Source organism: Cyprinus carpio, chromosome A13, assembly GCF_018340385.1.
Source record: "Cyprinus carpio isolate SPL01 chromosome A13, ASM1834038v1, whole genome shotgun sequence".
Taxonomy (NCBI): Eukaryota; Metazoa; Chordata; class Actinopteri; order Cypriniformes; family Cyprinidae; genus Cyprinus; species Cyprinus carpio.
This window is the reverse complement of record NC_056584.1, coordinates 10,638,582-10,658,296: the sequence shown is the minus strand read 5'-3', so window position 1 is coordinate 10,658,296 and position 19,715 is coordinate 10,638,582. Positions and strand designations below refer to the sequence as shown.

At 37.2% G+C, this 19,715-nt stretch overlaps 1 protein-coding gene and 1 long non-coding RNA gene across 2 annotated transcripts; one reads left to right on the top strand and one right to left on the bottom strand.

The window, feature by feature from the left end:
• Positions 1 to 472: 472 nt before the first annotated feature.
• On the top strand, positions 473 to 4,805 carry LOC109065894 (SH2 domain-containing protein 4B-like). Its single transcript, XM_042768748.1, has 4 exons — positions 473 to 640; positions 1,075 to 1,361; positions 1,812 to 1,939; positions 4,189 to 4,805. Exons 2-4 carry the CDS (start codon positions 1,096 to 1,098, stop codon positions 4,278 to 4,280), a joined length of 486 nt encoding a protein of 161 aa, XP_042624682.1. The 5' UTR covers positions 473 to 640; positions 1,075 to 1,095; the 3' UTR covers positions 4,281 to 4,805.
• A 3,504-nt stretch (positions 4,806 to 8,309) lies between these two features.
• On the bottom strand, positions 8,310 to 9,472 carry LOC122147334. Its single transcript, XR_006161578.1, has 3 exons — positions 9,337 to 9,472; positions 8,847 to 8,900; positions 8,310 to 8,332 (listed from the first exon to the last, which is right to left on the bottom strand). It is a non-coding gene; the product is annotated as an uncharacterized LOC122147334 (long non-coding RNA).
• Between the last annotated feature and the right edge of the window lie 10,243 nt (positions 9,473 to 19,715).

Genomic DNA, 19,715 nt, shown 5'->3' with positions numbered 1-19,715 from the left:
ATTCTTAATTTGTTAAATCACGCTTCTGTAATTTATGCCTTCCAAAAAATATCAAACTTTATTTTGAAAAAAACATGCCATTGTATATGTTAATTTGTATTTTAATGCATTTTTTAAATGATGTCATTGACCCAAAATCTAGATGCATGGTACTTGGGGTGGAGGCATGACCGTTTTTCAATATTCACACTGCACAAGGAGTGTCTGTTTTCAGATAATGCCTCATTGGTAATTATCTTATGCCAATAATTACACAGCTTAAGTATCTCAAACAACCATGCTGCCACATGTTATTGTCCTAGAGGATTAATTATTCAACCAAATGATTTACATTTCAACACAGCTAATGAGCCACTGGTGCTACACATTAGTGCTGCAAGAGTTAGAACAACATACTGAGGCTAAGTAAGGACTGAGGTGTATATGATTTGTCAACTCCATCTCTCTCTCTCTCTCTCTCTCTCTCTCTCTCTCTCTCTTTCTCTGTCACAAAAAAAAAATGTGTTACACACACAGAAACAAGAGGAAGAGGAGAGGCAGAGGGGAGAAGAGGAGATCCGACATGCAGAGGAAAAAAGAGTGAAGGAGCCTTGAACAAGAACAAAAAAAGTGAACAACGTGACAGAGTGGGAGGAACAATGTGAGTGAAGATTTTATTTCTTCATATACATTTTCATCTTCTGTTTGTGTATGTATGTGTCTTCTTAACATCTACAAAAATCTCTTCAGCCTGTAAATGTGAAAAAAAAATTATATATATTTTTTTTATTAATCAAATAAATACCTGTCACCATGTTTAGAAAGAGAGAGAGAGAGAGAGAGCAATAGTTATAACTAGTCAGTGTTCTACCTGGTATACAACTGTATAGCAACTAGTTTGTTGCAACAAAGACAGACTAGCTTATAGCTAGAAACCAGCTACCATGTTCCAAAACACACTTACCAGTTATATAAGCTTTTATTAGGATTATATAAGTTATATAAGTAGGATTTTCCAGCAAGGTTGCATGCAATCTATCATTTCTTATAAATTTTTCTCCATCCGACCATTTATTTATTCTACTTCCTTTTTAGTATGTCGATCCAAAGCAGCTGATGACAAGAAAGGCTCGTTGGGCAAGAGATGAGTATAAGCGTCAGTCACTACAGGCTATAGAGAAAAGCCATGTTGCTGGCCTAAGTGGCCACTTTCAGAATCAATCCTACTGGAGCCACAATACTTTCATTGAACCATCTGTTAGTCCTGTTCCCAGCAATGAAGTCCGTCCCAGGCCCGGCCTTCAATGTGCAGAACCTCCTCTGTGCCAGTGCAGACAAAGCCGCAGACATAGTAGCAGTGCAACACAAACACTAATGGACAGGTAACCATTCTGTATAGAAATAATAATATTATTTTTTTGCATTGTCTATGTGAAATATTATGTTTGTATTAAGTTTGTTATATGATGCTACTGCCTTACTTTAATTGCCCCTTGTGGGATTAATAAAGTTGTTAACTTAACTTACAGTATGTAACACTGAATATAGATCAAAGTGACCCACGTTGCATTCAAGGTATTGCATTTTGTTAATAAAACACAAAAGGTAAATTCATTTGTTTAAAATACTTCAAGTTAATTTAGCCAGTGTTCAGTTGGTTCAGCTGCTCTCCCAGCCTTACATGCTCTATTATAGGCAAAGTAGGTCTTTTTGACCAGTCTGGGAGACCATCTAAGACCACCAAACCATCTTAGGCTGGTCTTTTCAATAGGATTATGCACCAGAGCAAGAACTGTGTAATTCGGTAAATTAGCGCTTTTCTTTCCCATTAGCCCTGCATGGGTGCGAACACCACGGCCCAGTTCCAGGGAGATGCTTATTCTTTGGTTCACGGAAGAGCAGAAACCAAAACAAGCAGGATATGAACGGAATGGCAATGATATCGCACCGTGGTTCCACGGTAAGGTTTCTTAATGACCTATCTTGTGTCTCCTGTTATCTGATACGATACATTAAAATCCATGATCACCTGTTAAATTGTGTGCAACTTGAATAGCGTGCCAATGTCAGCATTAATTGCAGAATGTGGCTGATGACTGTCCCATAAGCAAGTGGAAAACATGAGTAGTTTTGGCAACCCAGACATTTGTGCCCTTGTGCCCAGCTCTGCTCTTTTTACCCTCTTGTACACACTGTCACTCTCAGATCCACAAGGAGAGAGAAAATGGAGTGTGGAATATGCAGCCCTTGTTTTTTGAAACCAGAAACTAGCCGAACAACAGATGGAGAGCAGTGGTGTGTGTCTGCATCTACTTGTACATGGACAGACATTAGAGAGAAATTGAGGGGGAGTGCTCAATAATTCAAAGGCTTTGCTAGGCTAATTACTGGTGTGAGTCCTGCAGCTTTGTCATGTTAGTATGCGTTACAGTGTGTGAACTCCTGTTTAAATGACAAGAGAGCAGATTAATAGGCTTGTGAGTGTCGGAAATTCCCAATGGAATGTGGGCCGCACATCAGTCTGTGTGATTCTGAATAGATGCGTCTAGATAAGGAGGACAGACGCACACTCATTTATACTCTTACTGACACACATACACAAGCTACGGTGTAGATTTGCAACAACACTGCTGGTAGAGATACATGGAAAAACATACTGTACCACTTTCTTTCTGGCACCTGATTACTCCATTACAGAGATAACAAGATTACAATGGAAACAATGCTGAAATACCCACACAACTACTCTTAATGTGTTACCCTTGTGGAAAAAGGAGTCTGCTTAACTGTATTGAATGTGCACTTGCACTTGTACATATTTAAAAAGCTACTTGCAGATCATATAATATTAATTTAAAGTGTGCACTCATGACCAAACACAAATATATTTAAGCACATGACATAACCTTTATATAGAAATAACATTAAATTTTAGTTAAACATAAATCTCAGTTCATTCAACTGTAACTATATTTCAAAGACAATTATGAAACTGTATAAATTTAAACTTAACTAATACATTTTAATTTAATTGCAAATAACATACAATTAAGTGTCTGGCCTGTTTGCCCTTTTCACAAAAAAATTGTGTTTTGGGGAGTTTGCATTAGTGTGCACATAATTAATAATTAAAAAACAACTGTCTCCACTGACAGTTGACTGTGATTTCTATGCTGAAGGTATCATCTCTCGAGACGACTCAGAGTCACTGCTTATGAATGCAGCTGAGGGCTCTTTCTTGGTACGGGTCAGTGAGATGATATGGAGCTACACGCTGTCCTATCGCACAGCCAGCATTTTCAAGCATTTCCTTATCAATGTTTCTAGGGACTGTTACGGCTTTCTGGGTGTGGACCAAAACCGGCATGCTACCCTTGCTGACCTCATTGACTTCCACAAAGTAAGAGAGCAGAATAGTGTGTGACATATGGGTAAAAGGATTTTAACCTCAAGAATGCAAAAGATAAAAACATTTCTCTACACCAACCAAAATACATTTAAAAGAGTTGATATGAATCATTCACTATGAGGACATGACAAGATGGATCTCTAAAAGTGCTGTAACATCACAACATTTGAGGAAATGGATTAGGAGTCAGTGCTGATTCCTGAGTCAAACACTGTAATGTAATCTGCACTAAAGCAACTTTCAATAGCTGAGAGCTTGCCTTGGTATCTCCACAAGCCACATATGCATTCGGCATAGCCTGTGTAACCATGGATTCGCATTTCTCTGTCTGAAATGCTGTCAAAGTTGGAGTCCCAAGCTGTGAAATCTCTGACATTAGTTGCACGCAAATGCAGGCGACGTTGTACAACTGTCAACAAGCATTCCCACTTCACGCCTCTGCAATATGGTAAAAATAAATTATAAAAAAAAAAAAACACTGTAGAGAACCTGTCCACATATATATGAAAATCACAGCAGGTTTAGCTCAGATAGAAAAATGCAATGACAATCACAGAATGAATAAAAAAGCAACTGATTTACAAAGCAGCGCTGGAAACAAGACTGCCCTCACTATTTCAGGTCACATTTGACACGTGTTTGTTTATGTAAAATAGATCAAATGACACATAGAATGCTCTCTTTTAGCATAAGATGATTTTCAGCTATTTGTGTATAAGAAATCAGACTTTAAATCTTGTACCTGTATTCTATTAGAATGCACAGTACACTGAATAATGGCAAGATCTGTCGATGCCCAGGAGGAAGTCATCACAACTACAAGGAAAGAGCTGCTGCTGGAGGCCTGCAAGCGGACTGGGCCCTCTGTGGACTTCAGAGGGATTTCCCATGACTCCTCACACGCTAAAGACTTCAAAGATGGATCTCTGCAGGGCAGCTAATGTAGTATGGTGTTCGCTGCATTTCAAAGAACACGGTCAAAAATAAACAGAGTTATGGTGAGTTATAGTGCCTTATGATAAGACCTCAACGGAAAGTTGCTAATTTTTAAGGAAAATATGTAGAATTCTGGTTTTAAACGTGGTAACGTGTTTAAAGAAGCAGATTACACTAATTATGTAGAAATGTTTAGACCTTTATGACAACTTTAAATTTTCTGTGCTGATTTAAAAAAAGGAATCATGGTTTTAAACTTGGTAAAACATCAATACAAATATTATGATGAAATGAGTACAACTTAAGAGTTTTTTTTTTTTTTTTTTTTTTTGCATTTTCTTTGCTGATTTTTAAGGAAAATATCTAGAGATCTGATTTTAGACATTTTAATATATATTAAATAGATCATACTTATGTGCAAATGTGTAGACGCAAACTAGCCTGATGTAAAGGAACATCATACTGTGTTTTGCATGAATCTGTGATTTTTGTAAATGAAAAGCCATTAGTGTTCTATTTTCTGCTCTTTTTCTGTTATAAATGCATGCATTCATGTGGCACAATGTATCTGAAAATAAAATTATTATTTTCTGTTCTTTAAAATAGGACGTGATGCAAAAATCTATGTAAATAAGAACCAGTGTGAGCACAGAAACAATGCATCTAAAGAAATTGTGACTAAGGAAGGTCTGATTTAACAACAACAGGAAAAGGCTGTTTTCCCTCAGTCCATCCTTTACTTGTTATGTAGCTTTTTCCGTGAGGGAGATAGTTGTTCTGTATCTTCCACTGAAAGGAATCAGATCTTCTATACTTCTGACCAAGAAAAAAAATGTACACATCAACCTTCAGAAGTGCAATGGTCATTTTTATTTGTTCACAGTATGTTCCCATCTGCCCTGCAAAAAAACACAACAACACTACTTTTTATTAATATATATTAAACAAATTTCATCAGTCTAATGTAGAGGTGACTGTGAAATGGCAATGTTACCGAGATCCCAGTTCTGCTTTATCACTATTGAGAAAGACACTCCAGGTTTCTCCAGGATGATTGTGCTTGTAATAGAGTGTGCTGTAAGTCACTTTGAATGAGAAAATGCCACTACCTTAATAATAAGAGAGATACTTTAGTTGTATGAGCTGAAAAGTCACACACAAGGGTTGTGGCAAATGTACTGCACTGCAGGTTTTCTCAAGAAGTGGGCCTTTCTGACCTGATAGTCTGAAGCTCTGATGTCATAACCCAGAGCAAAGTTAGAATTTTAAAAGCCTGTTTCATGCTACACTGTTTAGGTTGTTTTTGTCCCTGCTTCCCTGCCAAAGTCAAGTCTTCATTTTGTTAATTTTTTTTAAAAAAATTTAGAGTGAAAAGATATTTGCAAAACACTTTACTTCCATCATAGTGTGCATTTCCAAAGTAAAATATGATCAGATTGTAAAAATTGTGGGCATTACAAAAAATTGTCAGCCATCAAGTAAAATTGTTTCTGAAGTATGAAGGTTATTACATTTCGACAGATTTTTTTTTTAAATTTTCAATGATTAATTGTGCACATAAAGAACAGGAATGTGTTGTTTTTTTTTTTTTTTTATAAAGTATTTTACCATTCAAAGTTTGGGGTCATTAAGACATTAAGATATTTTAAAGAATTTAATACTGTTATTCCATAAGCACACCTTTAAATTTAATTAAAACTCTATTTCAAATAAATATTGTTTGAGTTCTTTCTGTTCATTAAAGAACCCTGAAAATTATCATGGCTGCCATAAAATATTAAGCAGTACAACTGTTTTTAACTTTGAAAATATAAAAAAAAGCTTCTTGTACAATAATTGGCTGCTGACTTTTTGTATTATTATGAATATAAAAATTGTGAAAAGAATTCAGAAAATATTTACAAAGATAACAAACATTCAACAACAAATGACATCTAAATTCAACACAGAAAACCTCCCTTCACAAAAATGGCTCTTGCAGGCAAGATCAGGGAAACTGTACTGCATTTTAGTAAAATACTCAATTGAGCTTTAACATTACACAGTGGCACAGACACACTCCAAAAAAAGGGACAAAATAGTGCACTCTGAATTAAAAAGATTAACTAAATGCTTTCTTTCTTTTTCTTTTTTTTTTTTAAATAATTTCCTTTTTGCATTGATGAGAATTTCAGAGGTCACATATAAGTACAATATGATAGAAACCTGTAAAAAGAAGTCTTTGGGCTATAGAAAAGGTGTTTGCATTTTATGTCAGAATGCATATTGTGTTTTGTGTTGTGTGAAGACATGTTAATGTTATATTTTTAATATTACATATTTTAAGTAATTTGTGCTTAAATGGCATTAAAATTTCATTTGAAAATACAAAAAAAAAGTACATTTTCTTTTTGAACACTCATAAGTTTGATTCTATCCAGCTTAAACACGGTACAAAACATTTATGAAATCTTCAATGCCAGAGAAAAGGCACAATCGGCATTTTTGTATAAATTCACCAAGTAATAGAGTAGAAAAAAGGAGGTAAATGTTGGCATCTCTAGGCAATGTTGACATCTTTTTATAAGCCGTGACTCTTGTGACTCAAGTGACTATTAAATGAAAGTCATTTAGATAACAGAATGGACACACAAGAGCATATAACGTATACTGACGCATCTTACCTCTATCACGCAGGACCAAATATATCACTCACTTTTCTTTTAGACCCCGCTGGCATTTGAAACCCAACTGCATTCTCAATTATGTTCCATTTACATGCGAGTAGGTAGAGTCAGATCTTGATATTTTCTGTCTGTACTCTTTATAGTTGACATTAAATGCAGAACTTCTGACTGCAAAAAATTGTTACAAATACAACTAAACTCAACAAACTTTAAGGATATGTATTTACTGTAGTTGGAAACAGCATATTTTTTTTCTCTTTCATTATACGGTTTTACTATAAACCTGTCAATCTTTTATTCTTTTTTTTTTTATCTTAACTTTTGCAGGTTTTTATCTAAGGAAAAATAAACATGCTTCTAAAAACATCCTAAATTTGTTCTAGTTAGTGTACTAATTCTTAAATTTAGTTTCCCAAAGGAAAAGAGTACACATAAGATTTTGGACTGTGTGCAACAGGACCACATAGATACATTTCAGGAATCAAAGCTGGGTTGATGACTTCTTCATCATACAATTTACATTTCAGGTTAGTTTACAGGTTATGTTGCCACAAAGTACACCCAGCTTGGTTAATAGTGGTCTCAAAAATACAAATGTTTGGTTAATGGTAGTCCTATAAAAAAAAAATAAAAAAAAAGATTTGGAAAAAAAAAAAAAAAATCTTATAGGGAGTGGGCCAGAAATAAACTTGAAGAGACAAGGCACACGTGACGGTATCCAGGTAAACTTAGGCAGCTGCGTATTTAACATGTGGTTTATAGAATTTCTGAAAAGGTGGTCCATGAATTGTCCACAGTCCTCTTCTCCACAAAGGAGATGCAGAAGAATAACAGGAGGTCCACGTCTTTCCAACATTGCACCTCCGCTCACTTTCAGTAATGCGAGCTTTAGTAATAATTAAACTTGACTTTTTCAATGTCTCCCAATCAACGTCCTCGCAAAGAAGATTCCCACCATCTGAGAGTTTAAAGACAAGACACAACATTACATTGAGATTAACTTCGAAACTGAGTTTTAAAGACACATACTGTAAAAATGCAGATGGGTACTTTCTTTCCAGGACCTATAACTTCATTCTAATGATTATATTATAATTACTGTAGAATTTGAAAGTGGTTTTGCTTTTTGGTTGCTCTTTGAAAATAAAAGAGCTGAAAGTGACATCTAGCTGTAAAATATACTTTCCATGCAGTATTTTTTTTTTTTTATCTAAAGTACATTCCATACCTGTAGCAATGATATTACTATATGAAGACTCCACCACAATGTAGAGATTGCGTGGAAGCCACTCCTCCAAAGCAATCATGCATCCTTTGACATAATGGTGTTGCTCCATTGTGACTAAAAGTAGAAAACAGTGTGTGTTATATTTCACAAATAAGCAACAGTAAATGTTATGCAATTAATTAAAGACCATTTTATTACATCTACAAAGCAGCAAGTGCCCTGTGCGTCACATTATAATATACAGGTTTATTCTCTGCAGGTTTTCTGCTCTCCCAATTGCAATTTCCTTACAACCAATAGAACACAAAAAGAGAACAATTACGAGTGGAGAGCAGAAGAACAGAACAACTGTACACATGCCCCATTTGAAAATGCAATTTTCAAAAGTGACAGATATTAGTGCTGCCATCAGAGAAACTGAACCTTGGAAACTTGACTTTAATTTCAAAAACTTTTACATTTTCTGGTATGCAGAAGCTGACAATTAATTAATTTATTCCACTTTCTGAAGCAAGAACTCACTCAACTTTCACATTTGTAGGGGGACATGTACTGAAGCAGAATTTTAGTCAACAACAGCAAATAATGAAATACCTGTCTTTAGTACAAATGTTCAAAATGCACTCACCGGTGTGCCAGAGGCTCTAACATCATATCCACACTGCGTGTTCACCACTGTATCCTGTAAAGGAAAGTCATAGGTTCATAGGCCTATATTCACTGTAAAGTCATTTACAATGGTGAAAACACTCCCTGCATTAAGTAATTTAAACCAAAGAAATTTATAACCTATGCGTGGGGCACAAAGCTTTAGGGGCAGTCTAAAACAATTTCAGTTTGTCTCCCAGAAAAAAGACATCTGCAAAGTGAATCCACTTGTTAAAAAGGATAGTTCATGGGAAAATCTAAATTCTGGTCATCTGTTTCTCACTATCACTTTCACATACAGGCAGTGGTACAAGGCCACCACAAGCAGAGGAAGTCTTCCACATCCTTGGGCCTTCGACGTTAAAGCACAATGGGGTGCGGTTTAAACAGTATGTTTTTATGACAGTGCAGCATGCTGAAAAGTTCTTTTTTTCTGTGGAGGTCTGCTGTGAATAAAGAGAATAACCTACAGCAGGGTCGCTGATGCAGCAGGAAAAGGGCCCTCCACATTTCTCTCTGCTGGGGTTACTCATTGAGCAGTTAAAATACACATTTAGATTCCAGTCGTTGGGGGCCTTTAGCTCCACAGCAATGATTCTTTGAAAAAAAAAAAAAACATACATTCAGGTTCTGTAACATATTAGCACAGTCACAATTGTGCATACGTATTAGTGATGAAATTTCTCAGGGACACCTTTTACCAGATTGTCACAAGCATGAAGCCACATGCTTCATCAAACTGCCCCAATTTACACCAAAACATAATTTACATTTTGAAAAATGTTAAACGTTGTGATAAAACATAAAACCAATATGTCCAGTAACACAGCTCAAAACTGCTCTAGCAGTCATAAGTATCTATGGTTTTATTCCAGGGCAAGTAATGCTTGTTAATTAAACATTACTTAATTATTTAAGCAAGAATTTGCAAAAGGCATGGAAGCGGGTAGAGAAACATACACTTTTTTTATGGAAACCATTTCACATATAATATATTATGTGGTTGGCAAGCATTCATTTTATAAAATTGAAACATTAGTATACTAGTACTCTCTCAGACTTACCAGTGTCTGGAGAGAGGTCGATCAGGTTTCTGCAAGTCAATGTCGTCCCTGTAGGCCTTCACATTAGCCAAGTAGAAATCATTGAGCCACTCCCTAACTTGGCCCTGGAACACAAATGCTAACACCACAGCCGTCAACTCCAGGAAAAAGATGAAGCCAATGACTCCCAGAGAACTGCAGGACAAGGTCAATAAGCAAGGTGAAAAAATCAAAGAGCATCATTTGACAGTATAAATAGAATTTGTGTTCATTTCATGGACTGGAACTAATTTCATTAACACTTCATGAAAGCTTCTGATCTTGTACTGATCCGGGCACTACTGCAAGGCATGCCAAATAATATTCTTATTTTGAACTGACCAGCATATGTGATGGCTTCAGGATCACATTTAAGTAGTATGAGTACTTACAAACTTGAGGAGGCAGATGTTTTCCCTGAGAGCTCCTCAAACCCCAGCAAATCCCAAACGAAAGTGACTGTGCCCACACAACAAGCAACCCCCCAAACTGGGTCAACACATGAAGACGTGTAACTTGTTGTCAGATCTGATAAACCCCTGTGGGCAAATCAAGGAACAAACAATTTACACTGGTTGTTTTTCCCTGAGCCAACTAAAACACATTCACAGCTTACATACCTCACAGTGTTTTTTGCACAGTAAATGTTGTCTACCATTCAAAAGTTATGTGTTTTTTTAAGGACTTTGATATATTATATATATATATAATATAGATATATATATATTTAATATATATATATATATATATTTATAATATATATATATATATATATATCAAAGTCATTAAAAACTATATATATATTTTATACATATATATATATACACACATTACAGGAGAGAGAGAGAGAGAGAGAGAAGAAATATTATAGAAAGAAGAATGTACAAATTATACAGTGATAATAATTTATAATATATATACAGGAAGTTTCAAAGTGTCTACTTACCTTTTCACTCCCGGCCCAGAAGCCATTGCAATGAATGCTGTTCCAGCTAGCTGAGAACCAGAAGAGGTTTAGAGAAGAAATTGAAATGATTAAAAGTTACATCAGGTACAGTGACAAGCTCACACAAAACAAAACCTGCAACCCAACTGAGTGTGTGGGTTATAACTGATGATGTATCAATAGGACTAAAGAAAGGACTAATGCCTAGAATGCCAAGAAACGAGACAACAGCCAATACTGTTTGCAAAAATAAAGGTTGTAATTACACTACGACCCAAAAAGTACCATTAATTTCTTTCAAACAAAACCTTAATGACCCCAAACGTCTGAACAGTAGTGTATACAATTTATGAACATACTAAAGATAAAAAGCTTATTTGTCAAATGGAAAATAAACTTAAAATTCATATATAAAATATGTCATTAACACTGTGCAGTAATAACAATGCTCGTTCAAGACACAGGAGCCATGTTCACTACTGAAAACAGGACACGGTTAGAAGTGGTTATCTCTGAAATCCTCCCCTGCTTCCTATAGAGGACACCATAAACTACTGCAACAATACACGAGGTTTGAATTGGTTTTCCTGTTGACGTCATTATAAGGCTGACTTTTGTTTCTTTGTGGGTTTCACTTACTGGTGAAATGACCCACCCATATGCAAAAACAGTCAGAAACTATGAAACATCCACTTTGTACACAGTATGAAACTAAGTGGAAACAAATAATTGAACAGGCGTGGCGGTCTACAGAATCATGGTTATCTGAGCAAGAGTGGCAGAAAAGATAGGCAGGCAGGCGTTATCTAAGGTTGAGAACCTGGAGGGTGGCCATTTAAACGTGACTTGGCAGTGAAGGAATGTTTGTGTTTGTTTGTGTATGTTTACATTACACTGAAATAAACATCGGTCATCAACTTACCCAAAAGATAATGTTGTAGCGTGGAACATAGGTATTTGTAGAAACAGCTGACCTCCTGCATTTTCATATCTGTAATAGTGCAATCTTCATGGAAACATTATGGGAAAACAACATTTGAGATTACCAAAGTAAAACTTCCAGAGAGACCTTTATCACGTATTGCAACAGAAGCAGAAATAGCATGATGTGCATAAGTGTTACGGCCTATAGGTCAACCAAAGTTCATCACATCCTCAGGATGAGTCAGTTGCACAGTGGTTTAATTAAAAAATATCCACAGTTTACCACTCTTTTGCTTCCAGTAATACAGGCCAGGTCTTAGTTCACATTCAGGGGGTCATTTACAGAAAGAAGGAAAAAACCTTCCTAAAAGGTTTTTTAAGCAAGCACTTGCTTAAAAAAACAGAACAGAAAAGAATATATATTTTTAAAGGGATCATACAGTCATGGCCAAAATATCGGCACCCTTTGTTAAATATGATCAAAGAAGGCGTGGGAAAAATTCATCTGCATTGTTCATACTCCTTTTGATCTTTTATTTAAAAAATTCACAAAATCTATCCCTTTCATTGGATATAAGAATTTAAAATGGGGTGAAATCATCAATGAAATAAATGTTTTTCTCAAATACACGTTGGACACAATTATTGGCACCCCTAGAAAAGTTCTTATGAGTAAATATCTCTAAAATATATCCCAGTACATATTCACAATTTCGAGCCACTCCAGCGTGATTTGAACATGAAAAGTATCCACGTCCATGGCGTTCTGTTTCACAGAAATATAAAGAGGAGGATTAACAAAGCCCAAATTCCCTTAATCATCCATCACAATGAGAAAAAAACAAGAGATAGATTGCTGATTGTGCAGCAAAAGATAATTGAGCTTCACAAATTAGTGAAGTGGGCTTTAAGAAAAGAGCTAGAGCAGTGAAATTTCCCATTTCCACCATCAGGGCAATAATTAAGAATTTCCAATCAACAGAAAATGTTAGAAATCTGCGTGGAATGATTGGACGTGTGTCCTAGTATCGTCCTAATGTGTGGTGAGCGAGGAGAATTTGGAGTGGCCGAAAGACTCTGCAAGGACCACAGCTGGAGAATTTCAGAAAAAAAGTTTGAGTCTCGGGTCAGAAAACCTTTTAAGAAATTGCAAACAGTACAAGAAAAATTCAAGAAAATTCTCCTGACTCATCCAAAAACAACTCCAGCATATTCAGTTATCATACACGACTGGAAACTTCACTGGGGACGGGCGGCTATTATATATAACACGAAAAAATGACTTTTTTAGTTCAGCAAACAACCAAGATGGGTTTGGTGAACACGGGGACAAAAAGGACCTAAGAACATGTGGACAGCATAATATACAGCGGTAGTCTTTGGTGTTGGGGGGCCTAGATTCTGGCTGGAGGTCCTGCGGAAAAAAACATTAGAAGCAGTATAAGCCAGATGAGGGGCCCCCACTGGAATGCAACAAATGCATCGTTGGGAAGGGTTTGTAGTGGGTTGGCTCTCGTCACACAGGGGGCGGACGAATTGTGCTACCCTGGTAGATGTATGCTACCGCCCAGGAAAACAGATGTGTAGCATAATTCGGAAGCAAAATCCTTTATTAACATGGACAACCGACCATTAACCCCAGCGGTTTGCGTCAATTCCCAAGGCCTCGCACCCCCAGCGCTGCCTATGTTTGTTTTTGATTCTCTTTCGTTAACACACCTGCATGAACTGTGTTTCCGGTTGACATGTCCCCTACACAGTGTTCTTGCTCGTTACTCTCCTTCTTGGAAGCCAGGGAAAAAAAGTTAACCTACAGCTGTGCGGAACATTCATTGCACAGCATTTGCACGGAGCGCACGCCATCACACAGGGACAAGTGGGACATCACATCTAACGGCTGGTCACTAGATAGAAGGTAAATTCACATCTGGCAAACTTCAAGTCACTTTGAATTGGAACTAAATTCGCTTCAACGGGAAATCATTGCAGAAGATCCTGGAGGTTCCCACTTCAGCAGCGGGAACACTGACGTTCAAAGGAACAACAAACGTCTGAAGCCATAGAAGAAACATACACAATGTTGTAGAGGCGGGGGTGTGCCGGACCCTGGATTTTTGAGAAACCGCTGACCTACCCCGACCGAAAACCGACCCTTACAGTAGGATTAAAGCAAGTGGTGGTAGCATAATCTGATAGGTAGCATTATTTGTTAGAACACTGTGTACATGGCATCACAGGATGTTAAGAGAGTAACTTTTCCCGTCACATGCGTTGAGGCATTCGACCAATCCCAAGCACTGGATAGCCTGGCCAATCAGTGCCCCCCACCTCGCTTTCAGACTGAGTACACTTTGAACAATCGAACATTCTCAGAAAGAGGCGGGGCATAGAGGAGACACAATAAAGTACAGGATGTGTAAAAAATGTGCTGTTTGAAAGCGTAAACCGCATAAACATTTTCAGTACAACCATACCACAAAAGCAATGTTCTTTTTAGCACCATCATAGGACACCTATAAAGGAAAAAGATCGACAAGGTACCTCTCATTCAACTAATGTTGACACACATTGTTGTGGACCCCAACCTGGGAAGTTTGAGAGGAACCGCAAAAGATACTCAATATATGTAAAAGTAATAAAGGATTTAAAAAAAAAAAGGTTAATATTGTATGTTTACCCCCCTGTAAAGTGACCATCTCACTGAACAGACAGAGAAACCTTAATAGGGTGTTCAGTTAGTAAAATAAACTTATTCAAATATAAATCTCAGGGAGGCTATCAAACATTTAGGTCAACGGCGGTGGCTTGCTGCCAAAAAGCTTTGGGAAAGCCGGCTTTACTGCATCTCCTGTACGTGTTTCATTCACAACCTAAAATCTTGATGATTAAAAAAGGTCTACAGAAGAACATCAAAAAACGCTTGCTTGCCTAAAACAGTTATATTAAATGGCCTACCGAAAGTTGCAGGCATACAGCAAACTAAATGGTTTCGATTGAGACTCTGCGCAGGTAAAAATACATAAAGAATAAAACAAAAAAACAGGAGGGATTTGTCTTAATTACAAATAAAAACAGCTGGTTGAACAGCGCGTTGTAAGTGGTACGTAAATCAGAATAATTCAGATTTGCATTACGTGACAAGTGGTGACGTTACCAACAGCTGGAAAACAGTTATGAGGAAAAAAACACTGAAGAGGGGTTCAGTTCTGTAATCGTTTAGTAAAATATAAACAGCAAATATGGCCCAGAAGCCAGTGAATTTCCAGGAGGAAAGACAATGCCATCAGGATTCAGACACCATAAGCGATTACACACACAGGATGGCTCACAATCTGCAGCCCACTGGTCTGTCCGTTACCTACGGGAGCGATGTAGCTAACTGTCAGCAGAGTGGGCAGCGCAATTTTGTAAAACCGCCTGCCAAGGCAACTTTCAGTCGGCCACAACATGTAATGTTCTTCATTTAGAAAGATTTTGGAAGGCAAGGCAAGGAACACTGTCAATACTATGAGGAGACAATGATTGTTGGTCCTCCGATAAAACCACGAACAAGGCCGAACAGCTAGAATGCCCCACTATGGCAAACTGTACCACTTCACGACGTGTCAAAACATTCATTTAACGCCCAATGACCTACTGTTTATAAGTATTACATATACGAGATCTAGAAAAGTTACAACGTCAAGATTAAACGAAGCATCCGTTGGATTTGTTTAAGAGGCGTGGAGATCAGGCGAGCGCCGGGTATCATTCGGTGGAGAAAACGAAAACGCGAGACACTTCCACATCATTTTGTTAACGCGTGTAACTATGCCAAAAGCAACAAAGCAAAGTGTCCTATCGACAATTTTGGTAAATATTCCTTCCGTGTGAGAAATATAAATAAATAAGGGCATATAATAGGCAATCGAAAAAGGCGACCTAGTGTTTATACCACACACGCCTCCGCCGTAGTTATAGTTGAAAAAACCCTCTGAAGCACCCACCCCACATGAATTCCGAGTTGTGGGAGAACGACACTCCGGTGCCCCCGGCATTAAGCGATCTAAGGACGATCACCACGTGAAAACAGAACTACACGCGTTTCCGATTATCACGAGGGAGCCACGGATCCTCACTCGGTTTTATAGACAAGCAATATTGAGTACAAACACCAGCGGTAGGAGAAAGGGCGAGTGTTGTTAGATGGGATCACGGACTGTTCATTGTGTTATTTTATTTAGTATATAATAGAGGTATATTAATAGAATATTATATATATATATAAAAAGATATATAGAGAAGATGAATTCTACGGTAAACAATCAATTAAACGGGTAACGAAACACCAACACCACACAGCATAAATAGTGTAAGCATCTCCTTATAAAAAATCTTACTTTATGTGTACAATTCCGGTTCAAGAAGCTAAGCCTACCACAACGGTCTGCGGGGCTATGATTGTTTTAACCCGGAAAAAGCCAAGTGGGTCCGCGGGCCCCGCCTCTCTTTCCTTTTAACACAGTGTAGCTCTGTCTCCGTATAAACCAGGTCAGTCCTTGCGACACATGATTAGCAAGTTAGTGACATGATGTGGACGGTGACCCAAGTATTGTATCCCCAACTTGGAAAATTTGTGCGCTGTATTATAAAACCCAGCCAAGTGTGCATGCACACGCATAAACACAGCCACAGCAACACTCCCGATCCAGGGAGTACAAGGTGACACGGCAACTTTATTGTCAGTTGAGGGGTTCGGTCGTCCTTTGCGTAAGGTGCGTCGTCACCTTCAGGTTAGTAGACAGTTAACTGGGTCAGTCACCGCCCGCCCGACCTACACAATCCCGGCCGAGTCAGCCCCTAGACGCAAGCCGCAGGCAAGGCTCTGGGTTACAATTCCCAACTCTCTAAGCCCTTAGGGACCACGACCTAGCCGCCTGGTAATCCTGCGAGATAAAAAAAAAAAAAAAAAGTAAGGTTGAAGCAAATGGAGACACATCCAATGCGGTCTCTCCACGAGGAAAAGCGAACTACAATACCCACGGTCCTCTTCTCCTTGTTTATTGTTTTGAAAGGGTTGTTTGAATGAAAAAACAAACCACAAACTTTCACCAAAATAACACATCCGGTCCAGAGGAAACCAAAGAGGCACTGAAGCAAAATGCTTGTTGACCATGAGCTTTTGGCAAATACTTCTACTGTCCAAAAGCTCCACCTACCTCCGCGGACCAGTCAGTTGCAAACCATGACTTATTTTGGTTCTGCAAGAGACAGGAATGTTTTTAAAGAAGGGTGAGTATAGACATGCAGACCTATGCGAGAGAAAATGCTGTTGGCAAGGTGCACACCAGTGATGTAGATGGGGAAAAAAGTGTGGAGACATCTCCAACAGATAATGGAGATATATTTCAGTTACCGACCAGGGAACGTAAAACCACATTAAATGCTCTTGTTCATCATACTCCTACAATCCCACACGATGTGAAACCATGGAGATCACTGTGCACCTGTGACCTTAGATTCTTTGCTGTTGGTTTTTTTCTTTGCTTTGTTGGTTTTTATAGTTCCAGAGTTTTCTTATTTGTATATTAATAATCCAAAATTACAATAAATATGTCTTGATCATGCAAGCCTTTCATTTGTGCTGTTTCCATCCTTCTTCAAATCAGTCGCCCCTGTTGGTTGATCAAAGAGCTGCAAGCAAAGGACTTCCTCAGTTTATGCAGATCACTTACAGTATCTTATCATTACAGTATCTCCACTTCCTGTTACATTACTCTTTCTAAAAGCACCCCAAACCTACAAATAAAAAGGTAAATAAAAAATTAACTATTCACAATGTAAAAGCAGCTGGTGCAGGTATTACACCAGAGCTATTGATAAGATATCAATATTTGTTAGTTTACTATGCATCTTTTGAAACACTTTCTCTTATTACCACGTTCATCATACTGTAAGTACATATGTTTTATCAAGACTATGACTAATAAAGAGCTGTGAAGAAACTGCCTGAAGAGACTAATATCTCACATTTTTTGTGGATGACAGGTCTATTTCACCCCTCATTAATCAGCCACACCCACTTTGATAGTTGAGACTGACTATCATTCTGCTGTAGTCTAAATCCCATCAAGTTATAAGAAAAACCTCACAAACTTTTCATTTATCTTTGTTCTCATTAATCTTACTTGAATCCAATAGATACTATAAACAAAAAAACACACACACACACACACACACACACACACACACACACACACAGATAGAAAGAGAGAGAGAGAGAGAGAGAGATTTCATAGATTATCCTCCTTCTGGATCTCTAATTTACATATTTTGCATGATAGTTCTTTTCTTTGCTTTCATGTGTATACAGTAAGGGTGTTAGAATAATTAGCACTGTATAAAAAAAAAAAAAAAAAACGTAAAAATAGGGCACAATGTATTGATTTATAATGCAGGAAATTTCCGTATTGATTTTTTACAAGTGTTTTTGAAATTTGCACATCAATACATTGTGCTTTATGGTAACAGAAGTGTCCATAAAAATGAAGGATAATATCCTGACAGAAAATGACAGTGAAGACAGTAGGTGGGTGGAAGCACAGACCAAAAACCATTGATACAATTAAGAACTTTCTTTCTTTTTTTTATAAGAAATTTTCATTTATTTTATTCTACAGGCACACATTAATTTGATCAAAAGTTTATAGTAAAGACTTTTATGGTTTGCTACAAATGTTGCTATTTTGTTTTTTTCCCCTCGAAAGATGATAATACAAAGATGGACTAAACTGATCAAAAGTGACAGTAATAATATAAATGTTTCCAGAACATCAAAACAACATATTAAGTAATAATATAAATGTTTCTTGAGCAGCAAATCAGCATATTAGAATGATTTCTGAAGGATCATATGACACTAAAGACTGGACTAATGATGCTGAAAAATTCAGATTACAAAAATTCAATATTATAAAAATTCAATATTACATTTTAAGATTTTTTAAATAATAATAATAATATGTAAAAAATAATATTTAGTGTATTTTTGATCAAATCAATAAATAAAAATCTTAACCAATCCCAGTCTCTTGAATGGTAGTTTAAAACATTTGATTCAGAACAGAAAAACAATTGTATCAAGCAGAAATATTTCATCTCATGGATGACAGAAACTTTGTGTTTGTACAACATTACTCAGAAATCTAGTTTGATGATTATCAGTGTTTTCCGGCATGGAGGTCATCCATTCAAGTTAAAAACACAGAAATATAACCATAGCAACATATGTTGCACAAAGGGAAGTCATGGGGAAGTCATGGCCTAGTGGTTAGACAGTTTGACTCCTAACCCTAAGGTTGTGGGTTTGAGTCTCGGGCCGGCAATACCACTACTGAGGTGCCCTTGAGCAAGGCATTGAACCCCCAACTGCTCCCCTGGCGCTACAGCATAAATGGCTGCCCACTGCTCCGGGTGTGTGTTCATGGTGTGTGTGTTCACTGCTGTGTGTGTGCACTTGGATGGGTTAAATGCAGAGCACGAGTTCAGAATATGGGTCACCATACTTGGCTGTATGTCACGTCACGTCACTCACAAAATTCTGACATTTGAGAGAACATATAGAGAAAAACATTTTATTTAAATGCAAGTGCAGCAATTAAAGACGTGAAGTCAGAAAAGATGTCTGTAAACAATATGCACACATCCGCATGATTATACTTTTACAATGATCATTAAATAAATAACAAAAATGAAGATAAATAAGTCGAAGCTCATTAAATTAATCTGAAAACATCTGAAATCTCTCATGTTGTTACTTTTCAGATCAGATAAATAATAATTTATTGTTTGGCCATGTCTTTAGTCAATACACATACACTGAATAAATATTCATAAATAAGATTGCATACAGCAAAAT

Coding starts and splice junctions, on each gene's coding strand:
- LOC109065894 (XM_042768748.1), top strand. CDS start 1,096: ATGACAAGAAAGGCTCGTTGGGCAAGAGATGAGTATAAGCGTCAGTCA. Junction 1,362..1,811: donor ACACAAACACTAATGGACAG/GTAACCATTCTG, acceptor CTTTCCCATTAG/CCCTGCATGGGTGCGAACAC. Junction 1,940..4,188: donor TATCGCACCGTGGTTCCACG/GTAAGGTTTCTT, acceptor GTCGATGCCCAG/GAGGAAGTCATCACAACTAC.